General features: G+C 38.0%; 2 protein-coding genes across 10 annotated transcripts in view; one reads left to right on the forward strand and one right to left on the reverse strand.

Moving 5' to 3' along the window:
- Positions 1-307: 307 nt before the first annotated feature.
- On the reverse strand, positions 308-19,427 carry GEN1 (GEN1 Holliday junction 5' flap endonuclease). 7 transcript variants are annotated; one of them, XM_065055844.1, is made up of 15 exons: positions 19,204-19,332; positions 18,433-18,622; positions 15,345-15,542; positions 13,396-13,582; positions 12,227-12,403; positions 11,264-11,374; positions 9,283-9,356; positions 8,667-8,758; positions 7,723-7,873; positions 7,569-7,605; positions 7,383-7,463; positions 6,091-6,221; positions 4,285-4,346; positions 3,587-3,730; positions 308-3,384 (listed from the first exon to the last, which is right to left on the reverse strand). In XM_065055844.1, exons 3-15 carry the CDS (start codon positions 15,503-15,505, stop codon positions 1,943-1,945), a joined length of 2,850 nt encoding a protein of 949 aa, XP_064911916.1. In that variant the 5' UTR covers positions 15,506-15,542; positions 18,433-18,622; positions 19,204-19,332; the 3' UTR covers positions 308-1,942. The 7 variants fall into 7 exon arrangements, with proteins under 7 accessions (XP_064911916.1, XP_064911918.1, XP_064911914.1 ...); XM_065055846.1 differs by having other exon boundaries at positions 19,297-19,327; XM_065055842.1 differs by lacking the exon at positions 18,433-18,622 and adding an exon at positions 17,076-17,195 and having other exon boundaries at positions 19,204-19,314.
- Positions 19,321-19,588, forward strand: part of SMC6 (structural maintenance of chromosomes 6) — a 36,528-nt gene continuing 36,260 nt past the window's right edge. For 2 of the 3 annotated variants that reach the window (XM_065055838.1, XM_065055837.1), the window contains exon 1: positions 19,334-19,543. The gene's annotated coding sequence lies outside the window, so the exon portion shown is untranslated. Of the gene's footprint in view, positions 19,544-19,588 lie in introns of all 3 variants that reach the window. The other variant, XM_065055839.1, reaches the window with a different exon arrangement.

Raw genomic sequence — 19,588 nt, forward strand, 5'->3', positions numbered from 1 at the left:
CACAGTATTTTTTTTTCTTCTGCAGTTCTTGGTGTCTTATAATTATCTCTCATTTCTGATTTCCATCATCTGCAAAACATGAACTTGTCATAATTTTGGCTCAGTGTTTTCAGTGAGACATCCATTAAAGCCAGGACACCCAGGACAGGTTTGGAAAACAAACAAAACACCTTCCAAAAACCACTCTGGCCCCCTGATTCTGGCTGAAACCCTAAACCACAAAAACCCACACACTGGCTGAAATTCCGTGATCCCTCCAACAAAAGAGCACATTTCCATGCACAAGAAGTGGACAAAAGCGAGGTCATTCACATGATGTTGGCATATTTATTAAACAAAAATTCAAACTCTTGACTCCAACTTTCAGTATTTAGTATCAGCAGCAAGGAAAAGAATCAGACAGAACAAATAACAATGTTTTTCCACAAAAAACGGTCTGATCTCTCCAGTACTGACCACTGCACAAGGAATCTCTCCATTTACAATCCCAGGTGACCACTACTCTTATCCTTCTCAGCAATTCCATTCCTCCAGATAACTATGCAGCTGATGTGAGAGGGTAAGAGTCTCCAGAAGAGAAAGCCCATCTTCAAAACTGAAAATAAGTTTCCAATATTTTGGATTTCATTTTTCACTCATTTCCGTAATACATTTCTCATTTGAAAAATCAACTATAAAGAAGCTTTCTCCATCTGCTCACAGAGGAAAATAAGAAACTACCATTTTGGCTAATTACAGATCTATATCTATAGACTACCTATTTCTTCCTTAAATACATCTGGAATTTAGCTTCCTAGCTTTTAAAGCCTTGGTCTTTATGAAGAGGGAATTGACATTTTCATTAAGGCATGGATATTCTAATTTTCTATTGTTAACGTTATCTATCTTAGTAAGAGCGGCCTTCCTTCTGGCTGGTCCATAGAAAGTTATGAACACTTAAACACAGGCAAGGAGGAACTTTCTAATGAGCTGGTGAACACAACTTTTTTTCTGCCTATGAACAGAGATTGCTTCTATATTAAATAAGTAGGAAGAACAGCTTCAAAAATGCAATTGTATTCAAGTTCTCCCTTTAATAACAATCATTTACATGGCAATATTCAAATAATCTGCAATAACATCACCATCTGATTTTATCTAACTTAACCTTCATTCTATTACAAGTGAGTGTTAGATCAGATTTCATACCTTCTTTAAGAAAAAAAATTTCCTCGAATGATTAATGTTTGATTAAAACAAAAATTTCCTTGAACAATAGATATGACAGCTACAAAACTGGAATATCCTCACATCACTTACTGCACTATTTGGAAGGTGCACATACTCAAAGAACAGTTTATTACAGGACATGGCAGATTTAAATTTAGCTGCTCTGCAAGGCACATCTGCTGTGTGTCTCTGTCTGGTCCTTCAGAGGTAATCAACACAACCCGCATCCCAGAATCTGAAAACCCATTTTAAAACTAGCAAAATTAAGTTAGTGGAGCAGAATGGAAAATTTCAGTTGGGAAGTAATGTTATCACTTTGTCTTATTAAGAATATCCAACAGCAGTGCAGGCACTATTTTCCCAAGTCTGTTTTCATAAGCAGAAGGACAAATAACTGTACACAAAAATCTCACAATTGTCTGGGGAAAAAAAAAACCTTATTTCATTAATTAACCTCCCTGCTATATGTATACTACATTCTGATGCTTATGTATCAAGTTCAGAGAGTAATCAAGTCCAGAATAACTTGCACTTGCCTATAGTCAGCTATTTGGTACTTTTGCTAACATTATAGTTTCAAACTTTAGCTCCAGTATGCAATTATTTCACATTACTTCTTATTCATCAAAACTGTGCCCATTAAAATTGATAGAGCACACTGCAGAAACTTCAAGAACTCTGTAAGAGCTGAAGGTTCGGAGCTAATTGTTATCATAATCTATTTTAAGGGAACCTAATTGATTTTGATTCTTCCCTTTAGTCTTTCAGACAGGGGAAGGGGACTGTCTGCCCATGCACAAGTCAGGACGGCACTTTCGTCTTGCTGAGTGGGACCAGAACTTGACCTCTCAAATGGCTGCTCTGGGCTTTGGAAACAATCAACTTCCCCTAGAAAGGAAGATTTTGGAGACACTTGCAATGACAAACTATTAACAGCTTTTTTTAAACTGGTCGTTTTCTTGTTTTCTTTAATTATAAGGGTTGAGTCACTGTTAGTTCTTTTGCTAGTAACAACATTATCCCTTTTCTTTGTAAAACATTTTTTAAACTGACCAGGGTTCAGTTGCCTTTTTTTCTGCAGGTTTTTATTTTTGTTCCCATCATCACTGTCTTCACTAGAAGAACATCTGTTCTTGCACACACTCTTTTTAAATGAAGTTTGAGTACAGGCTTTTTCAATGTGATAGCCAGTTACATTTGCTGGTTTTTGAGACACAGGAAACTTTTCACACCCAGGAGGCAACATCTTTGTTGTTTGCTGACTGAGGGCTAGAGATGTTGAATTGCTTATATTATGGTCGTTTTGCATAATTTCAGCCAGGCTGCCAGCTTTTTTGTACTGATCTTGACAAATGTGCACGCTGGATTCCCTTGCATAGTTTTCTGATAGCACTTTTTTACTTTCCCGTACTAGTTTATTTAACTGACATGAGGAAGAGATATAATCTTTATCAGGATTCAGTGTTGTTTTTGTTTGTTTAAAACATTTCAAAGACTCCATTTGCACCACATCTTCAGACAACGAAGGGTTTGATGGAATGGAAGTCTTCTTAAGTATTCGCTCACTTAAAGACCTCTTATGAAGTTGCCCCAAAGCATCATCTGAACTCAAATCATCTGCACTATCAGAATGTTGTTGATCAGACTGCACAGCATCAGAATACTCTGAGCTATTTCTTGCTGCTTCATGACCTAGCGGATGTGAGTGCTTCATGTATGCAGTTAAGCCAGGTGCTGGATCATGGGTATCACCCCCGTGGGCTGGTGAAGTGCTGAAGAAGGTTCCTTCCAAATCAATACCACTTAGCTGTCGACCAGCTGTTACAGCAGAAGATGATGATATCCCTGAATTTTTAGTAAATTGTGCTGGCAATATAGATGAGTCAGCCAACGTATTCTGTAAGAGCGAGTAATGTGATGTGGTCAGAGGCAGAGCAGCTGCCGATGCTGGCATCTGAACAGTTGTTGTGCAGGAAGCTGCAGCCAACACTGCATCTTCTGATTCAGTATTTCTCTGGTGTATCTGATCTTCTGGAGGAGTTTTTATATCTTTATATTCGTAGTCTTGCACAGGAATAATTCCACATCTAGATTTTAAATTCATTTGAGACAGAAGATCGCTAACTTCATCATACACATTTGATAATTCCTTTTCTTTTGGTCTGTCTTTCCTATCTGTAAAAAAATAAAAAGGGCATATCAAAATGGCATATTAACCACAGTTCTGATTTCCTAGTGCTAACGTATAAAATGGTACAATAAAAGCACAAGATCATGCCCTGATCTTGACAAAACATTGGGAGGAATGTTGGTTGCTTTTCCTTCTTGTATTCTGGCAAGACCCATAAGTTCACAAGAGACAAACTTTTGGACTTACTCTTCTGTTTCTTCTTCAGAACTTCTGACTTTTCCATTAGATAACGGGCAACAACATCAGGATAAGCTGCCTGAAACAAGGACTCCTCTTCTACTGTGACTACAAACAACTCCACAGGCTCATCTTCTGCATCAACGTAATGTTCTAAAAGAATTAATGAAAGTTCATTAGACCTGTACATACACATGTATCAAAGTAGGGAATAAGAAAAACAACAAACAAAATATTGGAGTACAAAAAAGGTATGTAAAAAGGTCAACAGTACAATGTTTGAGATTTAGCTACAAGTAAAGTAGCCTTTTTTCTGCCAGTCTCCTGGTGCAAACAGGTACACTAAAAGATGGAAGTCTGTCAGCATAGAAAAATTTCTAGCTAGCAAATAGTCACAGCTTCGGCTACATAGTAACATATAAAATACAGAGCCCAGGTCTTATTAACATGTACCAGAAAAGTACCTGAAGATTGACACCTTTGCTTTCTAGGTAGATCATTATTTTTTTGTCTGTAAAGCACAGCTTTTACTTTCAGGATATATGAAATTTGATGCAAATTTTCTACTGCTTTCATAGCACAGTTTCCAATGTCACCCATATTTCATGGCCTCATAATGTTGTCAAACTCTTTTTCTCTTTAAAGCATGCTTTTTTCTTTTTCTATGAACTGTTTTGTTCTGCAATGTACATAGAAAACAGACCAACCTGGTTTTTGCCACTCAATTTCAAAACAAGGAATTCCATTTTTAATACGTGTCTTGACTATACTGTGAGAACAAAAAGAAGTCAATTAAATGATTTTGTTTAAAGAGGAAATGAAAAATCAAAGTTATCTAAAATATTTCAGTGCTCTAATTTGTAATGATTCAGAGGCAAAAAATGTAATAGTGAAATTAATACACCTTCTAAAAATACACGGTGTAAGTTATACACTAAATTTTTGGGGCTAGATTTGAGTACTGAAACATTTTTATTTAATGATACAGCTCAGAGGAGCGTAACAAGAAATCAAAAACCTATTCTGTAACAAACATCTGTAAGGCAGACTCCTACAAACATCAGTTTGACAGCTTCAACTAATGCCACAGAGAAGATTGTTGCCATGTACAGTAATTTTCTGAATGACCAGACAGGGTAATTTACATCTTTTGAATGAAAGCATGAAGGAAAATAAAACATGACCTGAGCAGGGATAGTCAATCTTTATGACATTTTTAAAAAATGTATTATCTATATCCCAGTTTAATAGGTTTCTACATGTGAAGAGGCTCCTGCTGAATCATTATTGCATTTAATGTAAAACCTTGTTAAAAGAAATCTAGAGCACTCATGATCAGTTTTTTTTAAACTTTTGAAATACTCGAAGTGTTACAAACAGAGGATGTAAATTAATTCATTCATCAAGGTAAACCCTGGTAATTTATCTAGCCCACCCATTTAAAAAGCAGTGTCCAAACAGTCTCTCCACTGTTTTGAAAGATAACACTGAAAAGAACAGCTTATCTGCAAGTAATAATCTAACAGACTACAACCCAGAAGAGATACTATCACACTGCTACTGACTGTCCTTCTGTTTCCCAAAATTAAGGTCTATAAAATCTTGAAAAGCATCAAAGAACATAGAAAAACTACCAACTTTCTTGCAATAGAATTTGAGGGGCAGGAGAAATCTGGGTTTCATCTGGGAAACAACACTGTCAGATAATAAAGTTAAAAGAAGTCACAATTCCCTTCACATAGTGAAGCTCGTATTTTCCAACAGACGTTGTAGATTCTAAAAGTTCACGTAAGTTTAAGAAAATATTAGATCATTAAAAAAACAACCTTTGAGGGCTGATAGAGTAAGAAGGTACTAACGCTGGCTCAGAAAACCCCTGAGTAACAGAAACCTGGATGGTGAGAAAACATTCTGATGGAAAGCAGCACATGCCTATCTTGTTGGGGTTTTTTCCTGCATATCCATTTTTAGTAACAGAATACTTGGACATTTTTATATTCCCAAATGCAGCAGTCCTGAATGAAAACATTGTTTTGAGAAGAAGGGGTAGCAGAACAGAGCCATAAAGCAAAGATTTTATCTGACAGTTGGTAGGTCTGATGAGAAATTGGAGACCATGACTGAGTCTGCAGCTGCTCATTTCTAAGTCCAGGCTCTTATTTTGAAGCACAGAAGTCAATTAAACTTCTCTTAAGAACCTGAGCAGAGGATCAAACCTGTACTGCTAAAAATCTTACGTGCAGATCCAGAGAAACAGAATAGAAACAAAGCATAGGAAAAAGCAGGCATTGTCAGTCAGTGTGAAAGGAAACTGCTACCTGTATTACTTTGTGCAGCAGTAGGAGAAGAATTGGTGTACCAATCTAAATTTTTACCTCTATTCAAAATGAACAAAAAGCTTGAAACAGGTGGAAGAAAACCATTATATTTCCATAAATAAAAAGAAAAAAAACATGACTTTCAACCAGCAACAGAAGTAAACAGATCAAGTTTAAGAAATCAAGTTATATTACCGTATTGCCTGCAGTTGTTTTGAATCAATGTACCCAGACTTTCTCTGGATCATATCATAATGCGTCAATAGCACTAACAGTTTCTTAGAAGCATAATGTTTGGGCCATTCCATCTTCTCAGAAGCAAATATCTGTTAGTATTAAAAAAAAAATTAAAAATATAACAACCCAAACTTTAAAACATTCTGTTAGATATCATGCTTAGACAGCTATGTAGCAGGGACAAAGGACTAAATACTTAAAACATCTAGAATGCTTTTATACATTAGTGTAATGCCTAACATTATGTCACTGCCAAGGGAGGGAACAGTCATCTGTAACAGGGCAGATTAATCAGCTGTCAATAATAACAAGCCAAGGGACCAGTTGTGCAGTGGCAGGGGCACGGATAAGACTGTTGCTAAACACCTTATCAGCTTCAGATCAGCTATGCAAGGAGCTGTGAAAATTACAGATTAAATAATTCTTAGAAAACAATGCTAACATGCATATATTAACACCCCCGTCCCCCTCTCCACCCCCTCCCAAAAGAAAAAAAAAAAGGCAGCTTCACAGAATATTTAGCATTTCTTATATGGACAGAGGAACAAGGTAGATCACTTCTGAGCTTCGTGCACTTCGAATTAAAAAGTCTCTCAACTTGAGAGCTGGCAGTATTGTGCTAAATACAAGCTATCTGTTTCTGGGAAAACATGCAGCATTCAGAATAAAAGCCACTTCTGCTTGTTATATACAGAAATTGGTTATCTCAATACCAAAAAAATAATTAAACAGAAAGTTTAACGTTAAAAACACAGTCCACAGTCATGACTTGCTATAATACCCAAAGTTACCATCCACACACTGTGTCAGTGTGACGATGAAACAAGTACGAGTTGAAACACGAGTTATACCTGATGTCAATACCTTTACAGAAGGTGGATGAACACAAAAAAGATAACATCCCTGAAACATATATTATGCCATACAACAATATAGTACTTTATACACTGTATAGATAATGCAGCTCTCGGCAACACAATCTAGTAATACTAGACAGTGAAAAACAAAACAGTGGTAACTGATCTTGTTTCTGAGCTCTCTTTCTTCCACTTTTCTACATACCTATTTACATCTAATTTTTTCAGTGTCTTCAGTTTAAAGCTTTCAAAAATAAGGTATATTAAGAAGTCGCTGCAAGATTCTTAATTCTTATTTCCAGTTAAATTACCAATTAAGATCAAAATTATCACAGATGCCTTCTTTACTAACAAAAAACTACAGAGCTGAATATCCAGTGTTTTGTTATATACCTGAAAGGACAATAAATTGGGCCTTTGACATTCTTTTATCTTGATCAATTTATTCTTGTTTACAAGAAATTCTTGGATAACCTTGAGAAAAAACAAAAAAGCCAGTTTAAGAGAGGGCAGAAATCTGAAATTTCAATTAATTGATTAAAAAAAAAAAAAAGTATCTTTAATAGGCTTGTTTGTTACCTCAGAGAATGGAAAGCCCTCACAGCTGTTAGCTTTTCTGCAGGTAAAACAAATGTGTTAGGAAGAGAATACAAATGGGAAAAATGCAGAATTTACATGCTCACCCTGCACGTGAATGCAAGGAAAAGCAGTTCAATTTTCAAGACATTCCTACTTTCTGATATTGTCCTCCACTGCACTTGCTTGTTTCGCTCGCTCTAACTGATGCCATTCACAAGGGCAGCAGAATTTGGAGTCACTGGGTTTGCAGTATTTAGTACTTTCACAGAATTTACATCCACTGTGTTCATGTTCCTTGTAAGAACCTACAGAAGCAGATACACAACGCATGAGGAGAAAAGACATTTCCAAAATCTCCAAATATACAAAGCTAACAGTACAAATACGAAGCTCAGGACACACATGCATCTGACATGAATGGTAGTTTTTAAGCAAATCTGACTGCTTTAGCTGTATTTTTATATCTACAGTGAAAACTAGTACAAGCAAGCTTGCATTGTTTTAGAAGACTTTTCCCCCAACAGTTTCAGATCTTATGCTGAAAACTTTTTTACCTAAAAACTACAGTAGCAACAAAGCAAATGTATATAATATATTTGAAAAATATTTTCTCCTCCAAGTGATGGGTTTGAATGAGTTCACTACTGAACTGAGGTTCCTTAAGATTAATTTACTTTTATGAAAACACTGTAGCAAAACTCAGCAATGCTAATGGATTCAGTTCTCATGACCCAACACCAATTCAGACAACTAAAGAAATAGTTGCTTGCCAGTACAGCATACTTTCTTTGCTCATAGTGTTAAAAGGCAAATATCTGGGATCACACAACAGCATTGTGACAACATTCCATCTGCTATCAACCAGTTTCACATTTCAAGAAAGGCAGTTCCCAGCCTCAAAAACATTTATATAAAGATTCATATACATAATATTTAAAATGCAAAGATAGCCCAGAAGCTTAATGACAGGAAAGTAGTTTTTAATGCTACTCATAAAAATCACCAAAAACCCAACTGAACAGAAAAAAGCCCCACCACCCTCCCCCCAAAAAGTAAATAACTAGGCTTAAAAGAAAATTCAACACTTTTCAAACTGACCTGGATGTTGGCACTCAGAACAGTGAATTACCCTTTTAACAACCAGAGGTGGATTATTATCATACTGCAATTGTTCTTTCCATTGCTCAAACCTAAAAGGATGATATTATAAGCATTAAGAAACATTTATAACTTTCATACTTAAAACAGTGAAAAATACACCCTTTGTACTTCTCGGTCATCTACATGGGAAATAGTTTTCCAATCTATGAATTATTTTTTTTTACAGTACATTATACAACTGTTGGATTTCTTGTATTGATACACATACTATCATAACAAACATAGAAAGTATTTGTATTTCATGGCCTGATCCATAACCTAATTAAAAATCAGCAAAAATCTCTTATCAGCCCCTATGATTTCCTTTCCAATATATCAACGTATATCTGCTAGCTCAAGAGCTAGAAGCCAGTTAATGTTTAAAACAATTAAGAAGCCTGCCTAGCAAAACACAAAATTAATTTAGCAAACTAAGTTAGGAATGTGGCAACCTCCCCTACCCCATGCCCTCAGTTAAAGTATTACAATCATTGTCTTGGAGCTGAAGTACATAATAGCAAGTCTTTGAAAAAAATCAAAGTACTTCAGCATACAACATAAATTTTCATTTTACCTTTGCAGCAAGTTCTGGCCTCGCAAAGTATCAATTAACTTTAAAGCTTGCTCTTTCCCAACTCCTGGAACACCCTATAGGGACAGAAACATGAAACATTATTTAATGACAAACAGAAAGTATTTATATCTTCATAAAAGTTGCCTTCATAACATCAATGAGCAGGGACATCCTCAACTGGACCAGGTTGCTCAGAGACCCATCCAGACTGGACTTGGAGGTTACTTTTCTGGAACCTAGTGTACAGACTGAGATCCAGAACTTTGCTGTAACCCCTAGACACACTGAAGAGTGAAAATTGACTCAAAACACCCAGAGGAGGCTGCAAAAATGCTTAGAGGAATGGAACATCTCACCTCTGAGGAAAGGGTAAGAGAGTTGGGGTTGTTCAGCCTGGAGAAAAGAAGGCTCCATGGAGAGAGGGCTTATAACAAAGATGGGGATAGACTTATTAGTCAGGCCTGTAGTAACAAGACAAGGGGCGATGGTTTTAAACTGGCCCAGGTTGCCCAGAGAGGTGGTAGATGCCCCATCCCTGGAGACATTCAAGGCCAGGCTGGATGGGGCTCTGAGCAACCTGACCTGGTTAAATATGACCCTGCTCATTGCAGGGGGAAACTAGATGACCTTCGAAGGTCCTTTCCAACCCAAACTATTCCATGATTTAAAACACACACACTGCTTTTCCAGTTCCATTCAAAACCAATTAGAAATTCTCATTGGACTGCAGATATACACTCAGGTAGAATCAGACACTCAGCTTCTGCAAGGGACATACCGTTTTGATATATATTCAAAGTAAGCACAATTATAGAGTATTATTCCCTTTTATCTGTTCTGCCAATCCCCATTCCCAATGCACTCCCATGACTGAGCTTTCCTTAGAAGTTTCTATCTTCATCCACTTTGCTGGGCTGCAGTAACCCAAAAGACCTATCTGACAGAACATAATCACATCACTTAAGGACTATGCAAGAACCTGGCATGCCAGGAACTGCGAGTTCCATTACAATAACTACTGATTAGCCACTGTTTTTGTTTGTTTGTTTTTTGTTTTTTGTTTTTGTTTTTTTTACTCCCTGTCTCTTTATACATTTATTTTGTAATGATAATGATAAACAGCTCATTAAAGATTCCTATAACAGAAGCCAGTCTTTCAGAAAAAATAAAATAATTAGAGCTATTTGCTCTTTCAGCAGTATCAGTTGTTTAAAAGGATAGTTTTATCAAATTGGAACACAATGATTTAAGAATAACCAGATATCCACTGCAAGCCTGAATGGGAGCAACTGTTGCCTGAAGTCACTGTATGAGGAACCGTATGAAAATCAAGTTTAATCTTGCTTCCTTTCCATTTCAAAGAGCCATTACAACAGCTTCTGTTCAAAGTCTCAAAAAAAATTCAGGAGCTTACAGGAAAAAAAAAAAAAAGTGAAGTAGAAATCAGCGAGATCCCTCTCACTTCATTCATTAGGCAAAATTCCGCAACTTCTGCTTCTTCATAAATCATATATTTACGAATGACAGAACTAAAAGGGGATACATCCGAACTGCATCCAGAACTGGTATTACTAATAAATACAGTTCAAAACCATCACTACTAAGCATTGCAAACAGCATAGACAAAGCTGGTTTTCTCATTTTCCACAGCTCCTCTGCCAGGGATGTACTTATATGTGAATGGTTACAAAGCATCCTCACACCTTTGCTTGATGTAATCAACACCTCAACTTTTGTTTTCACCTCCACTATAGAAGAAGTCTGGAATAATACATAAGTTTTGAAAAGATTAATGTTCACAAACCATGTTTATTATCTCTAAACCTTTACAAATAAAATTTACAGCAACTTCTTCAACTAAATCTCACTAATCATGCATTGCGTACAGTTTTGCCAGCATGCACACATCTCCCTTGATGTGGTTCATTGCTTTTCAAGACAGCATAAGTACCTAATAAAAAAAAATAATTATGTTGCCTACCTTTGGAAGATAATCACAACCCAGAAGAACAGCTAGCCCAATCAAAGACTCTCTGTCACAACCAAGTGTCTCCTTAATAGAGGACATCGTGTAACAGTCAAGATATGGATCCTGCAAGAGAGATTTATTGCACACATTTCTGTAACATCGGGGAAGGAACTGCCCTGAGTCACATTCAACTGTGACTGCTTACCCACACCTATTCACCCGCACCTGCAGGAAATGGGTCTATCCCATAAGAGGGGTCTGATAGCAAAAAATGAGCAGCAATTAAAATTTATAATGTAATGCCTGGACACCACATCTACAGTTCTGCAGTTTCAAGTTTTATGTATGAGCGCCAACTGTTGAAAGAAACTAAAATAAGCCAAGAAATGTTTTTATTGTTCACTACCTGTAGAAAAAGTGTGGCAAAACTAACATTATCCAGTACTAGTGGCTGTGCAAGTCATCTCGGAAACTGTAGTTTTTAAAATCCATGTAAACATGTTAATGTGCTACTCAAGTAAAAAAAGAAAAAAAAAAAAAAAGAAATGTTACCTAGCATATTACACATCAACTAAAGGAACACCTGAAGCTTTGAAGGGTAAAGGGGCTCAAATGCAACAACATAAAATCAAGATTAACATGAATCAAAACATAGGACACTGCCCCCTCACCCCCAAAAGACAAAACAAAAACACAAAACAACCAAAAAACAAACAAACAAAAACCAAAATCACACAAGCCAACCACCCCAAATAATCCAGTTTTCTGAAACAGATGCCCCTGACAGACATCCAGTACATGGATTGTCAGCGAATCAAACAAAATGTTCCTGTTTTAAATGTACTACTTTTTACAAACTCAACTACTAGAGAGTAAGTGTGATAATACCTAAGTAATTGTTTCACGTCCCTTCTTTCTATTCACATTTTTGGGAAGAGTCTAAAGAGAAGGTAAGAACACAATGAGGGACATCACCTTTGCATTCATAGCAAAGTTCCTATAAACTGTTTGAGCTCCATATAAAAAGACATCTCCATCATTGGTAATGCAGCCATCAACATGTCCTTTTGCATTTAGGTAGGCACACATCGCTTCTGCTTCCCCAGCTGCTTGAACCCAAGGAACACCTAAACACTCCAGCAGTTCCAGACACTAGAAGAAAAAAATCCAAAAGGAAAGAGAATGAATTAGATCCACTTATTAGCACATATTTTCCAGACACAAGTGTACACAAAAAAGTGTACTGTTGCACTGCCCATAGAACACTACATCAATACAAATACTGCTTTAGGAAAAATATTGTTTTCCGTAACAGTCAAAAGAAACATCCAACTGAAAGCAATGTATTAGTTACAGGACTTGAACACAGCACGATTAATGGTTACTCCTTCACAAAAATCTCTACACTTCAAATAGGATATTTAGGATGTTTTCAAAAGAGGAGTAACAAAAGAATATCTACCTTTGTGAAGCATCGTTGTTTACTCAAGCAGTAATACTGGGCTAGCACAGCCATCTTTCAACAGACACCAGATTCCCGTTAGAATGTCAAGCATGAAAGTACAGTACTGTCAACCTAGTAAGACTGGACCACAGTACACAACATACTGATATATACTCAAAAATTCTGTTTTCTGAAATTTGTAACTAGTATATATTCTAGATTTTTTTAAGAATAAAACATTAATTGATACATTCAATCTACTGAAGCCATGAGCATCTATAAATTCTGTGTAACCCTTCAAAAATATGCTAACTTAGCTTACACAGGTACGCAACACATTCCTATTTTCATGTAAACCCTAATCTAGGGGGAAAAAAGTATCAATACTAACACTACTAAAGAAAAAGGAGGTTGAATTTCTGTAACGAACAGTTACGGCTATGGCTCACTACGACATGACATGCACAGGAACACATCAAACAGAAAAACTATTCTAACTGACATTGTCCCTCTTTTGCAACCACAGTTAGCAGATGCTCTCAGGCACAATTTCAAAGGCACGTGTTCCCTCAAAACTCAAAATACTGTTGAAATTTGGTGTGTAGAAGACTATCAATTCTCCCAAGTTCTTGTATTTAATTTGGTTAAGACTTCTTCCTATCACATTTAAAATACTGAAACACAGCCCTCAATTACTCACCTCTTTTAACATGGCTTTAAATAAAGATCTCCCTGTTCTTGCAGCTCCAACTTTCTTTGAAGGTCCATAGCGCATCTCATTCCTCTTACTCATGGTGTCTGCTTTCAACTTGGGGGCCTCTCCTTCCATGACGAATACTAGTTTAATTCCCATTGATGTTAAGAAAGAGATCCGAAAAAACAGGTTTCTGCAACAAAGCAAGGTGATAAGCTGCAGAATTAGTGAAGCCTGATTTCTTCAGATGTTGTACTTCTATCCCTCAGCCTACCTCAGGAACAATCTTAGCTTTCTCTCCACCTTTTACGAACCTTTTATCTATATCCCTGGTTTTGGCTGAAGTTGTTTTACTATGAACTCGCAATAGCTTTACAAAATTCCCAAGAAAATAACACGTAAAGACAAAGATTTTTGGGGGGTATAAAGATGTAAGAAAATTTAAAAGGCTTAATAAAAAAAAAAATTCAATATCCAAAGTCTGCTTCCAAACACATATCCACATTGATTCTTTTATATCAAATTTTAATTCCAAATTATCAATACAGGTACATTGGATTCTGAAGTGACTGAATGCTGCGGTATTAGACAGACTCATAGATACCATTGCCATGCCAACTAATTTCATATGCAAACCAGCATCACTGAAGAGTGGAATTTTGCAAGTGAGCAATAACTATTTGGTCTATAACAGTAAGAGTAAGAGTAGTAGCATCAGAGAGCATATGCTTCCTCCAGGAATTCCAGGATCAATCTTTCAAAAAGAGTAGACCAAATATTTATATCTCTTTGACTGACATGGAAAAAACGTTACCCTAGTTTTGATTTTGCACATTTGCTATTGGTAAAAAAGGAGAAGCTGCTCTTTAGACACTAGTTCTATTTACACAAATGATATAAAAATCAGTCACTTAAATTGTTTTTCTAAGTATTTTAGAGTAACTGGTTGTAATTTTGAACTGCCTGAAAACATTTATTTTTTTTTGGTAGAAATCTGTCCATCCCTTTGCCTTGCTTTGGAAAGACAGCATAAGAGATCTGGACTAATATTTTCACTCCACTGCATACAGGACATCCTATCAGAGGGAAGTAATGACTTCAGTCATGCTTCAAGTTCTGTAGCCAATTATCTATTTGGGGTCATAAGCATAACATTTTAAGAAATTATGCTCAGAAGATGCTTGTATTTCATATGAGATGAATTCCACAGAAGCCATAGGAATGTCTAACAGCAGTTAGTAACTTGGTATTCTTGAGGTAACCAAAGCAGATTTACGAAAATTTGTATATATTTTCATTTTTGTCAGTGCCATTTGCAGAAAACAGTGCTTTGAAATTACAGCTGCTAATATTTGGTCATCCTTGAAGTAGGTGATTCATTTAAATTAAAAATATACATATTCTTCAAGGTGGCTCATAAGCCTGAAGAATGACTTTAAAATATTTAATTCAATATGGGGTCTAACTAGAATGTTAATTTATAAGCCAGACTGTGCTAGAGCGTGCATAACTCTCAATATGTTCTGACTTCACAAGCATCCAAACTTCTGTGATAAATAGTTGTAACTCCTATGTTAACTTCCATCACACAGCCTCAGAAATATTTAGGAATCAGCACATTGATTTGTGTTCCTTGATAATCTGTATATCACCATGCTATAATACAGTAAGATGAACATGGTTCTGCTTATATCTATCTCATCCTTATCTACAGCTGAGGCCCCAAGACAAGGCAAGCTGGGCTCACAAACTGTTTGCACCCAGGCATTAAGTTGAATTCAGCCAATATGACTGAACCCTCACCTCAAACTTTTACCTGTGTAGCACAAGTGATAACAACAGAATCAAAACAGTCATATGAATTTCGAAGGTAATCTTAAATTTGGCACAAGTATCATACCTAAATTATACAGCTCCAAGACTTTTGGCTGCAACAATTTATACGGATACCATACCTCAGGTGTGGCTTTGTAACTACTCCAATCATCTTTTTAACGGTCTGTGCTTCACAAACCCAGAGACTGAGATCAACAGCAAGTGTTTTTCCTTTGAGGCTGCTCAAGCTGACTGATTGTTTCACAGGCTCAAGGATTTGCCACAGATTAGTCACTCCCATTGTTGCAGCTTCTTTGTTGTGAAAGTGAAGGTTTTAGCTGTGAAGACCAAGCAAAATAAAATGCTTTCAGAATATTAAGCATGACGTACTATGAACGTGAGGTTCAGAATATATTTAGTCATTGCCAGTTTTATGAGCCAAGAACACTTGCAATCAAGCCAAGTGTGTAGTGACTCCAGTTCACATGTGGTTTATTACTAAATACCTTCTTGGACTGTATATTTTCATTGCTAATAGCCTTAACGTAAATGAAAAAAACCTCAGCTGGCGGGCAGGAAAAGATCATTCATTTCCAAGACTCACATGTCCCATACACAAATATAAACCAAGCTTTATTTAAAAACAAAGAAAAAACACACCTCTCGAGGGAATTGCTTCTTGATCTGAAGCAGCAGAATTAAACACTAACACGTTTCAGTTCAAATAGAAAAGGCTTAAAGCTATTTGAGGAATATTTACAATGAACAGAGAACTTAAACGTTACTTAGTGTTCCAAGATGATTTATGGGTCAACTGCCACAGATTCTGGCCTGGAAAATTCAAATTGAACTTCAGGAAAAAAAATGCAGAAGACACTGCAGCACTGGTTGCCCTGAGGTTGCAGATCTCCACTCTTGGATATTTTCAACATCCAGCCAGATTACTGTCTTAGTGGTTTAATCCTGTACTGGTAGAAGTCCCCCTCGGAGTAGGGATCGGACCTGACGATCTCCAGAGGTCCCTTCCAACAAACATTTCAACATGTATGACACTATGATGGCAGAAATATGCTAGTGTGTATGCTTTCACCTATTTTAATTTCAGTATTGTGTGACTGGCACTACTTACAACAGACACTAGCTGAAAACATATACCCATTAGGTGGTATATTTCCTTGTCTCGTATTTAACTTATATAGCTCTACCATTATCATATGTTATTTTCTTCATTATCTTGTTCTCTTTTTCATTTTTCTTCTGGTTTTCATGCCTTGTCACTTCTACACAAGGCATCTAGCATGTACTTTCCTTTTCCTCTTCACAATACCAATCTATTCCTGCACTGTCTTCTTGTACAAAGTTTGCCTCATGTTAATTTCTCTATGTTTCCCTCTTCTCCCTCAATAGTAGAAGATTAAAGAAAAATAAAATAAAATCTAGCATGTTTTGTATTTCTTTTTTCTGAAACTACTGTACACTCAGACAAAATGAAACTCTCCTTTGAATAAACATGACTAGATGAGCGAGCTACCTGTGCTCCGCCATCTGTGCAAGGCACACGACGATCTATGACACCTGCAGCCTCTGCTGAACTGGGCCATGTTAAATTTCACAGTCTTCCCCAGTAACACCACCACAGTCTGATGCATTGTTTTATACTCTAGAACTGGTTTAAAGCAAGGCAGCTAAGCAGTAATACATCATTTCTGCCACTGCAGGAATTCCAGGCTGTTTTCAAACAAGTTCTCACGTTAAGATTTACTTTCCACAGAAATCATGTTTCCCAAATTTGTTTGTTTACTTCATTAATTCAACCTGATTTTAGTTGCACCCATACAGGGCATCATGTATTGCTTTAGACATTGTTATACCTTAAGCATATGAAAATCAGTTCAAAATATAATAAAGCATGCGAACACATGGCATAACTTCTTGAAGTCCAGGATGAACAATTTCTCTGATGCACAAGGCAGAAGTATGACAGTCAGCTTCTGGGGGGTTTAACAAGAGAACAGCTATCAGAAAAACAAAACAAAACAAAACCCAAAAAACAGGAGATTTGTTTTTTGATGTTATAATTTGGTTCCTGACAGTCTGCAACAATACAAATTAAAAAAAAACAACTGTGTTCATTGGCTTCTAAACATTGTTATGGAATGTCACATGGTACTTAATTAACAGGAAAGAAAAATACACTACAAACACTTAACAATCCATAAGATTACAAAAGTATTAAAAAAATTGAAAACTACCAAAAAACCCTTTTTTTTTTCATTATGAGATAATAAAGTCCTGTTATTTGAAGACAGTTTTCCTTATCCTCATTCAATATATAAGGCTGAGTTACAAAAGTCTGTGAGACTTACCAGCCTGTGCTTTTTTTGAGCATATTCTGTAAAATATTTATATCTGGGTCGTATATACAAACAAATCTACTACTTTTAATAGGAGTGACTTGTCTACTCAGATTTTCTTTAGGAGCTTTGGTCATCACAAGCCTTCAATCTACTTAGACACATGGTAACTTCCGAAGAAGGGAGACTGAGCCTGGTTTTTTTCATATACTTAGAAATCACTGAAGACATCATGTTATTATAAGATCACTGACAGGAAATATAACCTAAAAAAATCCCCACAAAACCTTTTCAATTTCTCATTGGTCCAGTATGTACTATGGCTATATAGCTTCTATATTTTATAAATCGTGTATTAAGACTATACAAGGTCTACAAGGTTTTTTACATGCCAGAAAACATAACCAATTACTTGAAAACAACTATGGAAAACATTTAATGCTGAAGTTTAGTTCATAAAGTTATGCTTTCACCCATTGCTGAGGCAGGCCAAGCATACACTTTATGTCTGAAACAGAGGCCTCTAAAGTAATAAAATTAAAGAAAAAAAAAGACAAAACAAACAAACAAACAAACAAACAAAAAAAAAAGCCGACAGCAGGCTTTTAAGAACTTTCCCACTCCCTCCCCCCAATACCCCAGGACCTGGTACAGCTTTACCAATAAATCTGCGCACCTGAAGCTCAGCAGAGATGTGCTTCAACATTTACAGATTCCCCCTCAAACACGCGTCCCGTCCTTCCCCCGCCCCCGTCAATCAGACGAAAACAAAACCGAGAAATCGCCATAAAACAAAATAACAAGTCGCGCAGGCATCTGGAGTTACAAGCATTCAAAACTCCCGCCTTGACGAGAGCCGGCGATCGGAACGCACCACACGGACAGGGGGGGAGGCTTCCCCGGCCCGCTGCGGGACGAACCGCATCTGCTACCACAGGATGGTCATTTTTGTCACTGGCACGATTTTGGCCTCTGCCAGTATTTTCCCAGATTGTCCCAAACGCAGACAAAGCGCCAGGAATTGCCAGGAAGCATTCACGAAAAGTAGTCTGGACGCAGACACCCTGTCGCGGAAGATAAAAAGCATTCAAGGGTACAGATGCAGACTGTGATACTCCAGCTGGCCTCAGTGCCAGGGAGCAACCTTACTTAATACTTAAATTAGTGATGCCTTAGGGCAACAGAGGGACTGCACAGAGAAGTACGAGGATTGCCTATAAACGGACACAAGCTGGAGTATTACATGCAGTTCTTCCTTCCTCATTTCACAAAGGAGGTAAAAAACTGATAGGATGCGGAAGAGAGCCACAGAAATTATCAGAAACCTTGGACAACAGCCTTGCAGTGAGAGATTATAGGAATCTAGTCTGCTGAGTTTAATAAAACTATCTAGTGATGATATCAGTGACTACATCATGCATGTATCACCCCGCTCAGGGCTCCGGCTCTGGAATCTCCTCTCCCGCAGCGCTTCCCCCTGCCCGCCCGCCAGCGGAGGCCCGCGGAGCCGAGCCCGTGGCGCCCTGAGGTTCCCCACACCTCCGCAGGGAACACGGCTCACACGGCTGCGGGGAAAGGGGGGGGAAAGAAGCGCGGCCGAGCAAGACAGGAGCCGGTCTCCAGCCAAGCGTTAGTAGAGACTTACGCCCCAGTTCGAGCCCCGAGCAGGCCCAGCCGCTAACTCCCGCGGCCCCCAGAGCGGTAAAAAGGGGCAGAAAGCGCCCCCGGGCCCGCTCACCCTCACTTCGCTCCGCGGCACCGCCCCGGCGGCAGCTCCGCCCCCTGGAAAATGGCGGGCGCGCGGTAAACGGCCCCCCGGGCGGGGGACGAGAACGCGCAGGCGCCGCGCCCGTGGCGGCTCTTCCGTGTGCACCCGGGTGGCCGCACCGCCCCTCGGTTCGACCTTCTCGCCGCGCGGGGTTCGGGGCTGCCCGTGTCTGGGCTTGCGGCGGTTGTAACGGCCTGGGCGGTGGCGTTGAGGAGAGGTAGGGTGAGGGCGGGCCTGGCGGCTGGTGCCGCGGCTACCGGCC

The sequence above is a fragment of the Columba livia genome, chromosome 3 (genome assembly GCF_036013475.1).
Source record: "Columba livia isolate bColLiv1 breed racing homer chromosome 3, bColLiv1.pat.W.v2, whole genome shotgun sequence".
Classification (NCBI taxonomy): domain Eukaryota; kingdom Metazoa; phylum Chordata; class Aves; order Columbiformes; family Columbidae; genus Columba; species Columba livia.

What these genes read in the sequence shown, in the direction of transcription:
- GEN1 (XM_065055841.1), bottom strand. Translation starts at nt 15,505, where the DNA reads ATGGGAGTGACTAATCTGTGGCAAATCCTTGAGCCTGTGAAACAATCA. An exon ending in TTAAAGCCATGTTAAAAGAG is followed by an intron (nt 12,404 to 13,395) that starts GTGAGTAATTGA and finishes TTTTTCTTCTAG; the next exon opens with TGTCTGGAACTGCTGGAGTG. An exon ending in CCAATTTATTGTCCTTTCAG is followed by an intron (nt 6,222 to 7,382) that starts GTATATAACAAA and finishes TAATACTAACAG; the next exon opens with ATATTTGCTTCTGAGAAGAT.